Raw genomic sequence first — 19,211 nt, forward strand, 5'->3', positions numbered from 1 at the left:
AGATGAATTACATCAATAAATGAGTTATTTTAGCTAATACAAATGATAAGTTTGTGTGAGATAAATCATATTTGACCAACTGCATCATCATCACCAAAATCTCCGGGGGGAGCTATAATTGGCCACTCCCTTTTGTCCTTTCTCCCAAAACACACACACGCATACTGTGACAATCTATCTCTCTTGATTATAAACCAAAAGATGCATTTGTTAGAGTAAGGGTGTTAGCTAGCTCGTTTAATACAGGTAAGAGAGAAACCAAGAACTCTACGGAAAATGCCAAGTTCAGATTCGTTTCTAAGCAGCAAAGAAGGATGGAAATCAACTTCCAGAAGATGGGTTGGCGGTGGAGGATGGGGATCTAGCTTGAAGCAAATGGGAGGGATGAATGACGCGTGGTATGGGGGTGAAACGGGGTTCTTTGTGATGAAGAAAAGAGTAATGGTTTTGGTGGATCAGTCTTCGTATTCTAAGCATGCAATGATGTGGGCTCTGACTCATGTTGCTAACAAGGGTGATATACTCACTCTTCTTCATATTGTGCTTTCTTCCGACTCCGACAAATCTTCGTCTCATTTCCTTGTTGGCACGCTGGGATCACTCTGTAAGGCGTGTAAGCCTGAGGTGAGAGTTTATGTTTCTTCGTGGTTCTTCAAGACTTTAAATGGAAAAAAAAAACTAAAAGATTTGAGTAATGTGATTTTCGAATCTTGTGCTTATCCTGCATTTGCCACTGTTTGATGCTATGCCCTGAAAATTTATTGCTTCTTTGTTTCCCTGGAAAAATAGATGCTCGCTTCAGTAGGTTAGCTTGAGGAGTCTGATTTTTCTCTGCCCCCATCTTCAGATTTTGATTTTGGCCTTCAAATACATACAGTAAAACCTTGTTTATAGACCCCCAAGTATAGATTTTTATTCTCAACTTCCGTTCGACTTTTATTTCTGCTACGGAAGTCAAGTTAAAAATATTACTTCAAAATTTTAATAAATTTCGTTTGGGAATGTACTGCATCCTTCTATTTCTGATTTTGTTTTTTTCTTTTTTGCTTTAATCAATGAATGTCTACATGTACATTTTCTAAAATACATCTTTCCAGTCAAAAAAATAGAACAAAGTTGGGATTTTTTTGTATGTAACTTTTTCCCGATTGGGATTTGAATAAAAACCAAGTGCTGCACGCATGAAAAGCAAAGTTCACTACATTTTCTAATATTTTCGGGAGGGTTTCAGGTTGAAGTGGAAGCACTGGTGATCCAAGGACCAAAGCTAGGCACAGTGATGAGCCAAGTCAAGAAACTTGAAGTGTCTGTTCTCATTTTAGGTCAAAAGAGGCCTTCATCCTTACTCTATTGGTCAGTACATTACTTCGCATTTGTCAGTTCTTCAAAATGAGATATGCCAACAAAACTTTAGTATTTGTGGTTCTTTGGTGAGCCAAGCTCAAAATATAGTGGTTCATCGTGACTAAAACTTTTGAATGTGTTAATGACAAATATTTTGCAATCCCATTTCGCAAAAGTAGTTCTTAGTTAATCTTACAATCTCCCTCCGCTCACTTGTTACTTTTGCATACTTTCAAATCGGACAGCCTGTGTTTGAAAAGCAGTACGGAGGAATTTGTGGAACAATGCATCAATACTTTGGAATGCTTGACCATTGGAGTGAGGAAGCAGAGCGGAGGAGTCGGCGGGTACCTTATCAGCACCAGATGGCACAAAAATTTCTGGCTTTTGGCTTAGATTTAATATTGCTTTAAATATATTATGGAAAATAAGATCTTTGTAACGCAGAGATAATTCTGTACAATATTTGCATTGGTAATTTGTTGTGCAATATATATACTACCAACCAGTTATATATTGAAAAGCACGGGATCATCAATATTGATTTCTATGTGCGATATGCGGAACCTTGTTTGTCTTTTAAAAAAGAAATAAATTAATTAAAATTACTACAGATATTTGCTACTTGTCTTTAAATAAATGCCCTGTTGCTGCTATCGAAATACAATGTTGAATAGTGCAAGGATTTGACTAATGTGACTAAGAAGTTATGTGATTGGTGGTTTCTGGTGGAACATGTGAGAGTAACTTGACTATTGATAGTTTTATTAGATATACCGAAATCTCCCATTAATCTAATGATATGAGAATAAAAAGATGCTATAAGAAGATTAATTAAGCTGAGAAAAAAGTGAATCTAGCCAGATTCGATTCAACTGTACTGATTTTTTTTTAACTTTTTCTTTCTACACAAATTATACCCTCCACTTCCTGTCCAGCATAACTCAAGAAGCTCGACTCAAACTTTATCATCTAACTCCTCATTAACTAATGGAATCAACTCTGTTATACCTCTTGGAGTCCGAGGCGTCCTAGGTGTAAGAGGGGTTCCGGGTGTTTGCGAAAGTATGTGCCTAATGTACCCGTAAAAGGTACATCCAATGAGTGTTACAGCACATCCAACTGCATTCATCGCTGAAATTGGGTTTCGGAAGATCAGCCATGAACAAGTAACGGCCACCGCCACCTTGAGATGAAACAAAGAAACAAGATTACAGTTCAAATACCAATATAGGATGATAGCATTACACATTGGTGGCTATGGAAAACTTGGGTATTAGATAGTAATTTGTAGTCCAGCTTGTCATAATTCAAAGAATTTAAACTTGTCAGCACCAGAAAAACACGGGAAATAAACGTATAAAAATATATCCAGTAAATCTCAAGAATGAGAGCTCGTACCTTGAGATTTCCGGCAACATTGAAGGTCACAGCGGTTGTGGAGTGTATTACATAAAAAATGGAGAAGTTGAGGCAAAAAGCCAACACTCCAGACCCCAAAATGATGACGAGGGATGAGAAAAGCGAGGGACATGTACGAATCCATTCCACAACTCCCGATCCTTCGAGCAGCATAGCTGGTATGCCCAAGATCATGGTTGCAAAAGGTGCCATGTAGTATACTGTGTTTATGCTGAAGCCAGCCAAAAACTTTCTCAAAACACAAACTACTATAATGGGAAAAAAATTACCGTGCTTCTGTGAACACTAAGGACAGACGCAACAGGAAGGCAAGGGGAGATATAATGGTTGCTCCACAACCTCAAATGAATCATTTTTCGAATTTTTGTGTGTAAATTTTCTAAATATTCAAATTTCAGCTCCCAATTTGATTGAGTCGACCCTGATCCTATTTCACCGCTTCTCCACAGAATTCTTGGATCTGCCCATGGCTAAGCCCTGAACAGCTAGGCTGATTAAGAGGCAGCAAGCAGGCTAACTGGCCTCTCAATCAAGACTATAATCTTCCACAGTTACTTGGATATACAACTATAAACACAATTTCTGAGATGAATCGAAGTAAAAGTACTTTTACACCACACACATTTGTTTCCAGTGAAATGCATAAATTTATCAGGAATTTGCATTTTGTTATAAGCAATGTTCTTGCTTCATTTTATTCTTGAATAACAAGCTGAAAGCATAAATAATTTGATTAATACATGAACATTGGAGCCAGACAATTGATCCTCAAGAATGCTCTCTGAGAAACTTCCAGAAATAACAGCAGTCCAGCATGAACCCGAATGTGTCAAACTTTCGATTATAACACTCAATAAAAGTCATTGGTTAAAAGCGGGGAACAGATGTATATGTCATTAGTGGTTCAAATTTCAAATTGGCATGAGTAACAGAATGATATCAAAACAAGAGTGATAACGAGATATTGATTTCTTCTACAAGGTAACCACAAAGATGTGTAAAAACACCAACTGTTTCATTGAGAAAAAAGGAGATATTTGATCATAATAGGTCAATGAATGAGTTGGGTCGATTAAAAATTCACAGATGAAATGGTAGCCTATTACAGTTATTCCATTAAGTGTAAGTTCGATTTCCAAGTAATTAACAAAAAAGGGCATGCAAAATCTTCGAAAATTTTGAATATTCATGCAAAAGTGGAACCGAATGCACTTTATAAACCAAAAGAATCACTTATATGACGTGAGGTGCATGACTGTTGATTGGAAATTTACTGCAAACGTGATTTCAATTGTTTTGGTAAAACCAAATATATTTGTTGGTTTTCATCTTTTGACACGGTAAAGTAAATCAAAACAGATTACTTCGACTCAGTTCAGCACCATGTAAAGTAGAAAACACTTTAAAAAACAATTTCTTTCTACTCTCACTGTACGTGTCGTTGAAGTTATCTTCTTGTACTACAAATAGTTTTAGGAAGGTTAATATATAACAAATAGTTCCTCAGCAACTTTAAGCTAGGAAGGAGATACGTGTCAAAAAACGATGTTAGGTATATAAGAAAGTAATCTGGAAGAGGAAGAACAAGATTACGAAAAAGTAAATACCTATCAAATTTGTATCCGTGCAACAAAGACTCTGCAAGAATCGTTTTTGTAGAGGTAGCAAGACAGCCAAATAAAGCAGCAAAAAATCCCAACATATTGAAACTCAGCTCGGTCATAGAAGTGACTAAAATACCTCCAACAATAGGAATCAAAGAAGCCCAAATTCTCCAGTCAAAATATTTTTTCCAGAAAAGCCACTGCAAGATAACTGTTTTAAAGGCATTATGAGTACAAGTCTTTATTGACATAACAAAGAGAAAGCTGACATAATTTACAAAACAGAGGCAACAATATCAAAATGATTAAATACAGCGATAAATTTAGAGGTTACTATGCATCAAAACATCATTATTTCATATTGCCTAAAATTGGCAGGAAAAAAAAACTCACCAGTTGTTGCAGGGGTGAAAGACTTGATGGTTTGCATGAAAGAAACCGGAATATAACGCAGGCTAACATTTCCCAGAACTATGTTGATACAGAAGATAAACGACATGGGAAATATCCTCCTCCAGCGATCTTCGGGGTCAACCAGAATGAGTGGCTTCAGTTTGAGCACTTTAATTACCAGGTATGCACCTATTGCTGAAGATATAAAGTGAATACACGACACTGATAATGGAAACTTAAAATCCAGTTTCTGTCAAGGCAAAGAAAATGGAAGATTTGGTAAGCAATAATAATTATCACGTTCACATTCAAGATCATTATAACAGCAAAAATTCAGTAGCATCTTAATAACCAAAATAAAATCACACCGTCATTTATACGATTTAAAATTGTCGTAGTGGAAAATTAATCTAAAATAAATAGATCATGAAACTGCGTAGAAGTATAGATGAATAATCATTAAGTTGGTCACCCACACTAGGCAAAATTTCATTTTAAAAATTTTCATTGAGCTCTTAAAGAAATACTCGAAGCACAATTTTACAAAAGCATCCCTCGAATTGAAGTACGATTCAAAAAATAATTACAAGATTGCACTGCAACAAAATTGTAAAAACAGAACCACACTAGTATAATCAAAATTTCCCAAACAAAAATCAACTACACAGACAAATAACACAAAAAAGTCAACCAACAAAGAAATGAAGCCGCAAATTTAGCAGCTTACAAAAACTTTGAAAACGATTCCTTAATAATTCACGCAATTTTTTGTTGTCGTGTGAAAGCCGCGGACTAAACAAGACACCCACCTGAAAGATCCATTTGTTGATGATAATAACGGTGACATTGAAACCCCACCACTGGAGAATAGCTAATAAGGATCGAATTACAGTCCACTGACACAACATACTCTCCTCCATGATTAATTTCACCACCTCAGATCAGAAAACGTATGAGCGAACAATCTTTGCCCATTAGATTTGGAAAAAAAAAACACCAAGAGAACGAACGATCACGCATATATAGTAGAGAAACCCCGATGAAATTCAAAGGAGCTTAAATGTAGTATGTGGAGAATGGAGCCGTAAAGTTAGAACTGTGCCATTAGGCCTGGCTGGCCGAGGTGTTTTATTCCGGGAAAATGAGAAATCTGCCTTCATTTCCAATTTTTTCCCAAATATATATATATACACACACATACAAAGTGTGCTGTCATTTTAATTTAATAATTTTCTTGATTTAAATATTTATATCCTAAATACTATTTTTTGTTATCAATATATTAAAATTGCATTGCACTACTCAAATATACGAGCGTGAAAATATAGTTATAAATACTTAAAAAATTATCTTAAATGTAGTAAGTCGAGCATAGGGCTGCAAACGACCGAACATGTTCGCGAGTTTTTCGAGCCGGCTCGATAAATATTCGATTCGTATTCGAACTTATCGAATTTGAGCCGAACTCGAACACGTTCGAACTTTTTTCCGAGCCGAACTCGAGCCCAAATTATTTTGTTCGATAGCTCGCGAATAGTTCGCGAGCCTTAATATTTTATTAATATAATATAATTATATATATTTATATATATACATTTCGAATATTTCGAGCATTTCGAGCTTTCAAACCTTAATATCCGAGCAATAATTCGAATAGTTCACGAATATATTCGAATATTTCGAGCCGAACTCGAACTTCATTTCGAGCCGAGCTCGAGCCCAAATATTTGAAATTATCGAACTTCGAATCGAGCTCGAACTCAAATATACCTATTTCGAGCCGAATTCGAGCCTGACTTTTTTACTATTATTCGGCTCGATTCGGTTCGTTTGCACCCCTAGTCGAGCATACAATAATCAAATATCAAATCACTAAAGTTGTATTTGAATGATTTGGAATTTAAGCAAAAGAATATATATGAGCAATATAAAAAATCTTTCATTTTAATTTCGAGTTAAGTGGATATAATGCATTTAGGACGTGGATTTGTAGTCAAATTCATTCTCGGCAGTAGATCGAAATATGACCTCTAATAATTATGTAATTTAATTTCATGACAATGATATTTTTTATTTGTTTTGGTAATTAAAATGTAAGTCTGTTTATATTGTTTTACATATTAAGTTTGTTTATAATTAAAATGTAAGTCTGTTTATATTGTTTTACATATTAAACTATCTTATCTTGAGATTGGGTTTGTAGTCTAGTGGTCTCACCCACCAGATTAGCTGGCTCTCCTCCGCGGATTCGATCCCCCTCCCCGTATGTGTTGTAATAAAAAAAAAAACTATCTTATCTTAATTTTTAATGTATATGAAGTATGATTAACCTTTTCATTTATAAAAAATGTTTATTCCATAAATTATATTATTTTTTTAACAAAAAAACATTTTTAAAAGTAGATTCCTTAGTCCAAACGATTGTGTTTGATTTGAATCAAAACCTAAAACACAATGCGTGTCAGCTCCTTTTGGGATCATATTTATTTGGACACCAAGCAGCGCCAAAGTATGCTTTTGGAGATTCGAATCTCGGAATTAACAATGTCATTATTGTAATAAGTTAACTTTTAAGGTCAAAATTGGTAATATACACTACGGAGACCATTCAGCTCGAAGTACTCCGCTCCTTTTATTTTAGGTCAAAAAAAAAATCTACAAAGTTTATGCAAAATGGAAAAAATTGTAATTTTCTGAAATTAGACGCTAAATCAATCCAAAAAATGTTATTTTATATAATGGTGACAATCTTAAATTAATTTTTTTATTTTTTATAAAAACTCTTGTGTGACTGTTTAACGAATCAAAAATATGATAGATTTACGAGTTGATTCAACTAAGATAGCAACGAGTCAGGTTCGAGGCTGGTTTGGCCAAACTCGAAACCCGATCAGCGGGTTTAACACAAGGAAGAGTTTCATCCTGGTCCATTGTCATCTTTAGATTAAAAAACTTATGAAAATATATTATATTTAATACAAAAAATATTACTTTTAATTATATATATGAATCGAATCGACCATTTTCACATATATAGAATTGTGATCATCTCACAATATATCTATCTATCTATCTGTTTTTTACATCATTGTGTACGTGTATGGCCGAATTTTGGTTTAAATAAATCTTGTCTTGCAATTTAACCCATAATTCACAATTGTGATTCATGGTTTTCTCTCTCTCTCATCATGGTCCTCTTGTTTAGTCACATTTACGCAACTCAGTTCAAGTCAACTCATAATCTATACCATTTATTTATATATTTCATAAATTTTACTCAACATATTCTTTCCAAAAAGTCCAAGCAAACCATTATTCAATAAATTGGACCACTTCAAGATTAATAAGATATTGACTTCAAATCTCACTTAAAATATAAATATAATGTGAAACCACGTGTTCTATGTGCTTGATTACACCATATATTTAAAGAAGATATCATAAACAAAATAAGCTGTGAAACGATAAAATTAGGGTAATATGATGTATCGGGACTTTATTTGTAATTAGAAGTCAGAATTAGGGTTGGCAACTCAGCTACCACTTTATTGAACACATCATATACTTAGATCTAGCTACTTTAAGAGTTCCTTCCTTGTCATGGCATATCAATTAAAATCAACGATCCATCGTTACCATAAAAACATTGGGCGATGATTTTATATTCCACAACTAAATCCAGTAATCCACCGTTATTGATTTATTACGACGGTATTACTAAAATAGTTGTCAACTTCACAATGATATTTAAAAAACCGTTGTTATGGCGATGTTCATGGTAAGAATGTCGCAATTAATGACAATATTATGAAAATAAAACCGGTTTATGTTAAACTATTGTCAAGAGTAATTTCATGAAAGTTTGAATTAAAATCATCATTATTTATCGATTTTTAATTAAAAATCATTCCAATATTAGAGATGAAATTTAATAAACCGTCGAAAATTTGTGAAGATTTTTGTTGTTCCATAGTTTTTAGCGACGATTTTTTCATACCGTCAATAATCACAATGACAATTTTAATTGAACCGAATAGAGACGGGTTTACTTGAACCGTAGCTAAAATATTGGTGGTTCTTACAAAATTGTCGTTAATTTAACACAGTACTAAAAACATGTGGTAATTTGCCCACGATTTTATTAAAACTGTAGATAAATTTGAATTTCCGATGGTTTTTATAATTCCGTGAGAATTTGCTCAAATGTTTTTTTAATGCTTCAAGAGAAATTCAACTCCAAAATTCAATTGAAAATAATAATATCACAATTAACTGTTTATTATTTCCTCCTCCATCATATATCGGGGTATCACATTATTATATTATTATTATATAAAATAATTTTATTGTGTGATAAATCAACATTTAAAAAAAAATTTAGATATTAAGTTCGAGGCATCTTCCCTAATTAATTAAAAATAAAAAAATCACATTATATGACTTGCATACGATGCTATAAACGAGAGATATCAATGTTCCACCAATGTATCGATTATTAGTTCGTCATAATTGTAAGTGAAGTACTTGCAATAAATGCTTCGAATTCAACTAACTTGCTTCATTCTTGGGATACTTGTTTGTTCACTCTCGAAGCAATCCCTTTTTTAAAGTCCGAGCTAGTGATTTTGTGTTTCAATATTTTGATGGGATCGTGTAACTGAAATATGACTTGTTATCAACACTAATATTGAATGGGTCAAAATAACTATAATACTAGCAAGGATGATTTAAGTTTGTATCTATAAATTGGATAATAATTAGTGTTTCACTCACATATCGCGCGTACTGAAGAACTTTTTTATCTACATTTTATTTGAAATTCATTGCTTAATTAGAATAATATAAACGATGGATCAAGGATAATATGATACTAGCATGGAGTTCGATAGATACCATGAATCGAGAAAATGTTTTTTTTTTTAATTAAATTATTGAAGCAAGTAACGTAGAGGGTTCACTTTAATTGAAAGAGAAGTCATATATGCATGTGCCATTTAGCATTTGATAGTATATTTTACTATGAACTAAAAAAAAAAAACAAAACAAAAAATGGTTCGATTGAATTAAATCTAGTTGACAACCTCAATTCCGATGTTGCATTTTGATGGAATGATATGAAATTTTAACTCCGAATGCTATGTTTCCTTCGTGGAAACTAGAAACTGTGGACTACCTATTTTTCTAGGTCTTTTTCAAATGTACATTTCGACGAAAACAATTGTAACTATGCTATATATGATTTAAGATCAAGCTTGAAGCCTTGTCTGCCAAACCTATTGACATCCCTAGTGCTGACTGTTGATAGATACACATCTATGATAATCGATGCTCGTCTCTGGTTGCTACTTAATTCGGCTAGCAAGAAACCGATAATGATTTACGAAATGTGTAAGACATGTTTATTATATCAAAACATATCCCTCCGACATTATATGCTTCAGTGATTTATATGATGGCCAAATTGCATATTTTCTTGAATTTCAACTATATTAGAAACCGTCATATAATAGATGCAAAATATGGACTGAAGCTATTTCCAGATTTTTTCAGTTTAATTAATTACTCGAGCTACAAGTATTTCCTAGCAACAAATGGCAGTGAGACAAATTAGCAGCACAAAAATCTCAACTTTACCGAGTCATCAAGGGACTCGAGTAGTCTCAAGTGTAATTGCAGCGGCAGCGTTCACATTTTTTAAAGTCTACCAATATAATTTCTCTATGGTGACAATACTATTTGCTTCAGGTCATTACGATAAACTTCTCACATATTAAGAAAATCAGCGGCACCCTTATGCTTCTACCAAAAACTAAAACCCTTCCCTGATTTTTGCAGATTATAACCATACCTTTCAGATCATAATCCTCTTTCCGCCTTGATTATCATCTCCAGCTGCATGTGAAAGAGAGGATGAGACCTCTTTGGGCAATATTACAGTCAAACAAAGCCAACCAGCTGAGAAATATGGACACTATTTTCAAAGCACAAAGCAAGAAACAACAAATCCTAGAGCAGATTTTAGCCAGGTGATATGAATGTAAGGTGCATCTTACACAGTCTATCAGAGAGAGCAGCAGGCTCAAAGATTCTTAACCAAAAAGTTTAACTGGCTATAATTTCAGGCAGCAACTAATGTGATTCTAAACCTTGTTATAAAGGTTTTTCATGCATGAACATAAAAATATGGTCCAGTTCTTAAGTGAAACTTAAAGGTATCAATTTAACAATAGAGATTCATCATCCTCATGCGTTATCTAAATCTACATAATAGTGGCTGGTTTAGAAAAATAATTCGTAGGTTTTTGTTTTCATAGGTTTCATCATGTGTAGAACGAGAAAGCACCATGTTATTGCTACAAGTACACACACTTCGATTAATCTAAGAGTTGCAAACAAATTGAATCACAAATATCATAACTCAAAAGAGCCAACTATAATAACTTCGGCTACTTTTGTAAGCAGCCGGCCAAGATCCTCTTCTATTTTTTTTTTCAAAAAAATACATTCGAAACAGAATTTCTTCAATCACTACAGTTAGTCGATCGAGTTGCAACTTGCAACTACATTCAAGAAGAGATTTCAAGTAATGGACAAAGTCTTGACAACATTCTATGTTTCATATGAAATACCAAATTTACGAAATAGTCGTGGACTTGGGACATAATTCGTGAGGCGAGGGGAGTGCTAGTTCATCAAATGATAAAGGTTACATTTTCGAAACCTACGCATCAAATTTTGAAGGTATTTTTATGAAACTTAGCCCAATCGTCCGCCTCAATAAAAACTCATCAGCTGTGGCCACAGCAAATACCGAAACAATTACCAATTAGTATAAAGCACTATAATCTTGCATAAACTTCATACACAGCTCTAATCCAAATATAGTCACATAATAATGACCCAAAACCCTTTGATGCAAATTCCGAACCGAGGCACAACCACATCACCACGCAATCTACCGTTGGCAGGGCATTGCCACTGGCGATGTCTAATCCTACGGCCAGTGGCAGATCAAGAAACGATTAAAAGGCATAGTAAACTACCAGAAACCACGGGTGAGCTGGGGGTGACTTCTCCATAAATTGCTTTGAGAGTTGACAGAGGGACGAGGGCTTTTTGGGGATTTGCTTCGGCCTCCGCATATAGCAGCTGCTTCCAGTCCCAAATGGTTTTCTTTATGACCTTGTTTGTTTCGAGAAGAGCGTTCTTCTCCGCTTCCAGCGCCTCCACTGACCGCTGCTGCGCCACCGACCTCATGCCCAGGACCCCGAGTACGCCAGCTAAGAGTGTGTTCAACACAGCGTTGCTGTTCGCCGCTCGGTTCAAAGCGCTCGTGATCTGCTCCATGTTCCAAGCCCCGATTGATTGTTCGGTTCTGCTGCAACTTAGTTCTTGTCGAGGGGTGTTTGGCAGGCGAATAACCAAAAAAAAAAACATCAATCTCTTTTTTTCTTAAGAAAATACTAATTTGTATATCAATCATCATTTTTTAAATAACACTTATATATATTTATTTTAAAATTACAATTGAGGAGTTAATACGTCTTTTGTGAATCATACATCTATATTTATAATATCGATCTAACAATATATATTTAGAGCAAAAATAATATTTTTGTCATAAAATATGTCTGATATGATATATATATCAAAAAATTGATAAAATAAACTCATAAAACAATTTCATAAATGATTTTCTATTGAATCATAAAATATTTGTTGGTTCAATCTTATATCTCCCTCATCGATGAGAAGATTATACCACTATACCAATAAACAGGTAGTCATATAAATTCATTTTTTTGTAAAAACATCTATACCATTTACATATCTATCAATTATCATGACATCAAAATTTTGGTGAATGACAGGTGAAACTAAGCATAATCAAACCAAAAAAAAAATTGTAATGCTACAAGTCATAATTCAAGTTACTATTCTCCTGAACGAGTTAAGTTGTAAACGTTAAGCTAATTATCCTAAATTTTTTAGTCCATGGAAAAAGTATTTCGGCTAGATGGTTTTAAATTTATGATTTCTTTATATATTAAAAATAGTTTTTATTTGTCAATATAATAAATTTTAAATTAAACGAAAAAGGAACACTAAAACAGATGGACAGGGTTTGGGTGACAGATGGTACGGCCAAACATCCCCTCCCCTCGGGTTCCCCTCTCGTGTCAACTTGCTTGGCGCTTGACTTTAGTGCCGTCTTATGACGAATCTAAAGACAGATTCCCCTCTCTCTCGCCGCATCGCCACCTCTTTCCTCCGATTCCTCCACTCCGGTACGCACTTCACCAACGCATATATAGGTATTCATGTATGCGTGTGTCGCTTTGTTCGGTTTGATTTCGATTAGGAAGCTCCTAAATTTGTAGAAGCTAATTTTATTTCGATTCGGAAACGTAATATAGCCAGATTGGTCTTTTTTTATTCTCGATTCTGAATTATGAACCTGACTTGTTTGCTTTCTGCGTTCAATGTAGGGTCAATGATCTCGTTATTTTTTTCAGTTATATATACTGAAGGTGTATGCGTGAAAAGCTTCATTTGGTTCGAGTTTTAATTAGAAAAACCCCGAACTTGTGGAAATTTCATTTGGTTTAATCAGAAATGATGCATAATATGTTGGAATTTTCTAGCTTTCAGCTTTCTGATAATTCGATTGTCTTGTTAAAGTATTACAACATAAGTCATATGATAAACGAATTATTACTATCTTTTAATATATATACTTGTGTTTTCTTTTCTTTTTATATTTTTGGGATTGATTATAATTTACACTGCCAGGAACACTGTTCTAGGGTTAATAACTCGTATCGACAGTTCATTTTAAATCAAGTGCTCAAAAAACATGTAAAGCTTTGTTTAAATCATCGTGGCATGTCTTTAAATTTAAAAATTGCAGTGTTTGTTTATTTATTTATTTTGGGTGGCGGTTGGTGCGGTGAGTATGAATTTGAGTGGGTAATGATACTGAAGGGGTGTAACGGTAGTAATTTTTATATATATATATATATAAATGCAGTTGAACCTTCACCCGGAGTCGACAGTGAATCTCTTGAAGTTGCAAGGGAATGTTTAGCCGAGGTTTTTAAGATTGATTCGTCCGCACTATACAACCAATCAAATTGTGATTCTTTAGTAGACATTTTCAGTTCTCGAGAAGCAATTGCAGGTTGTGAAACTGATAGTGCAGGAATTTCCAATGGTGCATCTACGTCCGCAGCCAAGAATTCTGAAGTTTTGGAGGCTTTGGTATCATTGGTCTTTTTTCGCACTATTGCACTGTATTATTGAGTGTTTATTAGTTTTCATTGGATTGTGACTAATTTAAATGTGTCTCAGTTAAGAGTTTTTAAATTTATATGTAGAACTACAAAGCAAGAAACGTTGTATTTGGATTTGATTAATACCGGTGGATAATTTATTGATCATTAAAATGATTTCATATGGAACACCTGAAAGATATATGCTTCGTCTTTTGGCTATATGGCATTTGGGTTAATACGTTTGCCTGTGCTGCAGTAAACTGTTTTGTTTCCCTTGTTTGGGAAATTTTATTTCTTAGAATCCCAATGCTAGTAGTGGAAATTGAAAGTGCATGCATGATATTCGTTGTCTCTTATAGCTTTGCATTCTTTTATTTCTCTCTCTTTCCATTATTCCTCCAATCATTTTTGTTGATATGGCTGCTGGGTGGGGTGAGGTTAAGGATGTTTTTGATGTCTATTCTTGGCACTTTGCTATTTTATTTTAACTAAATCTTATTTTCTTCCGCTATTAGGGTCAGGATACAACAATAGAACACTATTCAAATGGTGAGAGCATATATTTTCCGGTATTTTTCTTAAAAAAAGTTAGTATGATATTCGAAACATTATAGGAAAATCCTGTTCTTCTCATCACGACACTAATGCAGGTCCTAGTACATGACCTGATGGCCAGCTTACTATGGGCAGTATCGGGATACTAATGATTCTTACTTGAATTAGCTTTTCTTTGGATGTACTCTGTATCTGAGGCTTCTTTCATCTGCTCAAAGTACTGAATTTATGAAAAAACTCGTCCTTAAAGTTTTAATTTAATTATTATACCTAGAATCCCCATCCATTTGGTGGAGGGTGATCAGTGAGTGCTGATGGGTCAAATATACCCGAATAAAATAATGAAGTAGTTGAAGAAAGATAAAAAAGAGTTACATAGATGGGTAAGGGCAAGATACATGGAAGATTTGGGCTGCTTTTAATCACAGGATATCTTGCCAGATTGGTTTATTTAATCCGTGGCCAATCAACATTTTTGAAGTCTCGAAGAATTTGTGATCCTTGTACTTGATAAAAACTGTTTTCGTGTCTTACAGTAGCTTTATACAATCAAGGGTTGGTTTTTGTAGATTGCTAATTTGATCGAAAGGAAAGAGACAATATGGAGAAGGAATATCAGTATTTTCATGCTTTTCCACCCAATGAGAGTTTCTCTTTGTTTTTTTTTTTGTGCATTTTCGCTGGGATCCGCTGGAGGTGCACCCTGATAAGACAAAATAGCCCTTAATAGCCTCTAATTGTTATATATCATATTTTGTAAATCTTTTTGTTGGCTGGATGCATTTTTTTTTCATTGGCAGGGAAAGATGAACTTTTTGGGCATTTTTTTGGTGCTCTTGAAAATTCATTATTTCAGTAGGATGCCCGATGGAAACGATGATCAAGTGCAGCTGGATAGAGCGACCCTTGTATTTCATAATGCAGTGGAGGTATGATGAGCTTTGTCATGGTGAAATTAAACTCTGTTAGTAGCATTTTTTTACGTCATTTTGATCAACGGCTGATGTAACTTTCTATCGGAGATTCCTGATTTTGCCATTCAGATTTGTTCATGAAACTCAGAAATGTATATTTGTGGTACATTGAGTCATTTTCTTACCTTTACGTTATTCTAGGTGTACTTCCAGCTATAGATTGAGCCAAGGTGGTGAATACTAATCCTTGATCTGAGATAATAGCTGTCATTTTGTCCTGTATTGGCTTTTGTTCTGTCCCACCAACTATTTATTCACCTTCTGGCTAAGTTAAAAAATAACAGAATCAAAGTGTCTGCTTGTCTTTTACCCTGACAGGCGAGTTTGATGTAAAATTTCTGTAAACAATAGAATCAAAGCGGCTATTTGACTTTGATCCTGATCGGTGAGTTTGATGATGTAAAATTTCCGAAGTAGGGACATGGGTGGATGCGAATCATTCTACTGTTTGTTGATGTTGTGTCACAAATTGGGAAAACCTCCTTCGCACCACATCATCTCAACCAGCTGATACTGCTGGGTTAAGTTGCTATTGGAAGCTATGCATAAAGAAATAAGAGTACCTTAGAGGTGACGATGATGAGGCCAACTAGATGGCTCTTGAAACAGAAAGAAGTTGAATCACTACAATGTTTAGGAGCGTTATGCACTGCTCACGTGCATCTTCATGTTATTTCATACTTCTGATTGGATAAAACAATTTATTAACTGGAAATCTATTCAGTACAAGATGTTTCTTCCATCAGATTGTAATTTTTTAAGATTATTTCCATTCTTCTTGATGGCTAGAGTTGCGTCTAGCTCCTTTATATGCCTCTTGATGAAGTTATAATTACGGATATCAGGAAATGCAAATAACAGGGTGTCAAACATTTGATCAAAAAAGCTTGGCAGAGACCTTCAAATCGCAAGGTGCTTCATCGTGCAGTGTCTTTATCCAGATTATACTCCTCATTACTATTTTTCCTACTCTTTCTCTCACTTAATGTGCTATTATTATCTTGGTATGAGCTCGGGAGATGATGGTTATGAATGTATTTTTTCCAATCGATGCTCGTCGGATCGGAATCCTCTTTCAGAAGTTGTAATGGCTGAGTGGCCGAGTATCATGAATTTTTTGAGGCATTTGAACAATTAAACAAATGCCTTCTTGTTGAGACATTTGTTATCAATCACAAGTTATGAATGAAAATACATAAAACATGTTGATGCATCTGTGTCTCTTGATATTTCTTTTGCTATTTTTCATTTGCCCTCCGTGATTGTGGTATTACTGATAAAATGATCACAAATATGACGGTGGATTACTTGTGTTACATGATTCCTGCGTGTTTTTTGCGTTCTTTACCATGTTTCTTTAATTTTTCTAACATTTTTTTCTTTTGAATTGTTCATTGCTAATACATATTCAAATGATTCATTTTTGTATTATAGGTAACAAAGCCATGCAGTCTAGGCTTTATAAAGAGGCAATTGAGCTGTATACTTTTGCTTTTGCGCTATTTGCAGACAATGCTGTTTATTTTTGCAACAGGTCTGCAACATATTCACGTGAATGTTTGGTTTGTCACTTATATTACATATCTCCACATTCCTGCACATGACCTGTGGGCATAATGGAGTTCTGCTATTTTTTGCCATTCCCTGAACTCCCATGATACCCTTCAAAAGCATATCCAATTCTCATGCAGTCAGACTACAACATTAAATGGTTTTTTAAATATTGTTTGACTTCATTAGGTCCAGTTTTAGTTTTTGGAATTTCAATTTCATTTTTCCTTCTCCCGTACTAATTTTTTCTACATGACTTTTCCCTGTTACATTTTAGACTCGTTTTTCTAATTTTTCTCCATGTATCCGTTTATGATTGAACTGCATTGATCTTAAAATTCTCAGGGCAGCTGCATATACCCAGATTTACCGCTACGCTGAAGCAGTTCAAGATTGTCTGAAATCTATAGAGATCAATCCAAACTATAGCAAGGCATATGGCCGTTTGGGGTTTGCTTATTATGCTCAAGGGAAGTACAAGGATGCAATTGACAAAGGTTTTAGGAAAGGTTGATGGTTTTGATTCATTGTGCAAACATTTATCCTCTGTTTATGTACAAAAATAGCGACTATATTCAGGATACTGTTTATTCTTGTCTACTCTTGCCTACCTTGTGCTGTGGGAATTTAAGCTGCACATTGCTTTAGAACGAACTCATGGAACTGAATTATTATCAAATATTTTCTTATGTTTGATTGACATTCTCATATTCTTGCAACTGGATACTTTTTTGTACTCGGTAAAACTGGAGATTTTTGTAGTTTGTGGAAAATTGACCTCTGATATATATATCTTTTTCATGGCAGCATTGCAACTTGATCCTACTAATAATGCGGTGAAGGAAAATATCAGGGTTAGTTGATGAATCTTACTGGTAACAGAAAATATACTATTTTGTGTGGTGATTCGATGCTTGCTCTTGATTTGATTTCTTCTTAATTTTTAGGTTGCTGAACAGAAATTGAAAGAAGAGCAACAAAGACCCTATCAGGCACTTGTTTAATTCACCAGCCACACGCTTTACCTAAAAGTTTCCTTTTATTTCATGTGAAAATAAAAGAGAATAATAGTATTTAAACGACAAATACTTTAACATCGTCAGGAATTTTGGAAGTTTATGAATTGTTGCGTAAGATGAATATATCATTTTTGAACTAGATTGGAACTTCTTATAAATTATTAATGAATATTGTTCTATTTATATTCCCCCATGCAGAATTCAGCCTCCACTGGTCACGGAGAATCAAGCCAACAATCTGAAGGTGGATCAAGAGGCCGTTTTGCAGCACCGCCACCATTTCCATCCATGCCATTCAACATTGATGCTCTTCCTATGGATTTCGCTAGCATGCTAAGAAACATGTCCACCTACGCAAATCCAGGACAAATATTTGGAAACCAACCTGCGGGACAAAGTGACACTGGTGCACGTGCTGAACCAGAGATAAGAAGAGGTGGGAACATTAATCTCGATGTTAACGAACTACCTGAAGAGGTATCTGGGCCATTTAGGTCGATGATGGGAATGTTTTCAGGAACATCGCCTCAAGGTAATCAACAAGACGACTTCCGTGGAAGATGATCATCAAGCTGAGGTACAAAATGCAGGATGAATATTCTATGCAGTCACATTGATATTCTCCATTTAGTTGGGGAGGTGTTATGTTGACCTAATATATGGGTTTCTTGTAGATTTAGGGACCACGGTGATAATTTGTGTGCCACATGTTACTAGGTGAGGGTGGCTTTATCTTCGTGGCCGGCCAGAGATGCAAATGGATTGAATCGAGCAAATTTTTTTAGCCAGCTCAAATGTAAAAAATGTACTATTTTGGTTTGAGTTTGAATTTGTATCTGATTGGTTTGTTTCAAACCAATTATCAAGTTCCATCTAGCAATTATTCAAATTTGTGTCCGGACTTGTGAACTTGCTTAATTTTATGTTAAATTATGAAAAAAATATATAATGAAACTGTAGTACAGTTTTTACATGTTATTAATCTATAGGTTTATCATTGAGGTAATATTTACTTATTACAGTTATTACTGTTTTGAAAAGATATACGATCCATTCTACCCTGGTACATTAACT

General features: G+C 34.5%; 3 protein-coding genes and 1 pseudogene across 5 annotated transcripts; 2 read left to right on the top strand and 2 right to left on the bottom strand.

The window, feature by feature from the left end:
* Nucleotides 1-1,882, top strand: LOC140840150 (uncharacterized). The gene is made up of 3 exons (XM_073207302.1): nt 1-624; nt 1,232-1,353; nt 1,590-1,882. The coding sequence occupies exons 1-3, from the start codon at nt 277-279 to the stop codon at nt 1,738-1,740; spliced, it is 621 nt and encodes a 206-aa protein (XP_073063403.1). The 5' UTR covers nt 1-276; the 3' UTR covers nt 1,741-1,882.
* A 284-nt stretch (nt 1,883-2,166) lies between these two features.
* On the bottom strand, nt 2,167-5,930 carry LOC140840131 (UDP-galactose transporter 1-like). Of its 3 annotated transcripts, none has more exons than XM_073207273.1 (5): nt 5,491-5,930; nt 4,764-4,952; nt 4,374-4,581; nt 2,746-2,977; nt 2,167-2,530 (listed from the first exon to the last, which is right to left on the bottom strand). In XM_073207273.1, the coding sequence occupies exons 1-5, from the start codon at nt 5,681-5,683 to the stop codon at nt 2,303-2,305; spliced, it is 1,050 nt and encodes a 349-aa protein (XP_073063374.1). In that variant the 5' UTR covers nt 5,684-5,930; the 3' UTR covers nt 2,167-2,302. The 3 variants fall into 3 exon arrangements, with proteins under 3 accessions (XP_073063374.1, XP_073063389.1, XP_073063380.1); XM_073207288.1 differs by having other exon boundaries at nt 5,573-5,928; XM_073207279.1 differs by having other exon boundaries at nt 4,764-5,013; nt 5,573-5,926.
* Nucleotides 5,931-10,370: 4,440 nt separating this feature from the next.
* Nucleotides 10,371-12,194, bottom strand: LOC140840155 (uncharacterized). The gene is made up of 2 exons (XM_073207312.1): nt 11,807-12,194; nt 10,371-10,655 (listed from the first exon to the last, which is right to left on the bottom strand). The coding sequence occupies exons 1-2, from the start codon at nt 12,108-12,110 to the stop codon at nt 10,615-10,617; spliced, it is 345 nt and encodes a 114-aa protein (XP_073063413.1). The 5' UTR covers nt 12,111-12,194; the 3' UTR covers nt 10,371-10,614.
* A 682-nt stretch (nt 12,195-12,876) lies between these two features.
* LOC140840161 (uncharacterized) lies at nt 12,877-19,061 on the top strand (annotated as a pseudogene).
* The last annotated feature ends 150 nt before the right edge of the window (nt 19,062-19,211 follow it).

The sequence above is a fragment of the Primulina eburnea genome, chromosome 1 (genome assembly GCF_022965805.1).
Source record: "Primulina eburnea isolate SZY01 chromosome 1, ASM2296580v1, whole genome shotgun sequence".
NCBI lineage: Eukaryota > Viridiplantae > Streptophyta > Magnoliopsida > Lamiales > Gesneriaceae > Primulina > Primulina eburnea.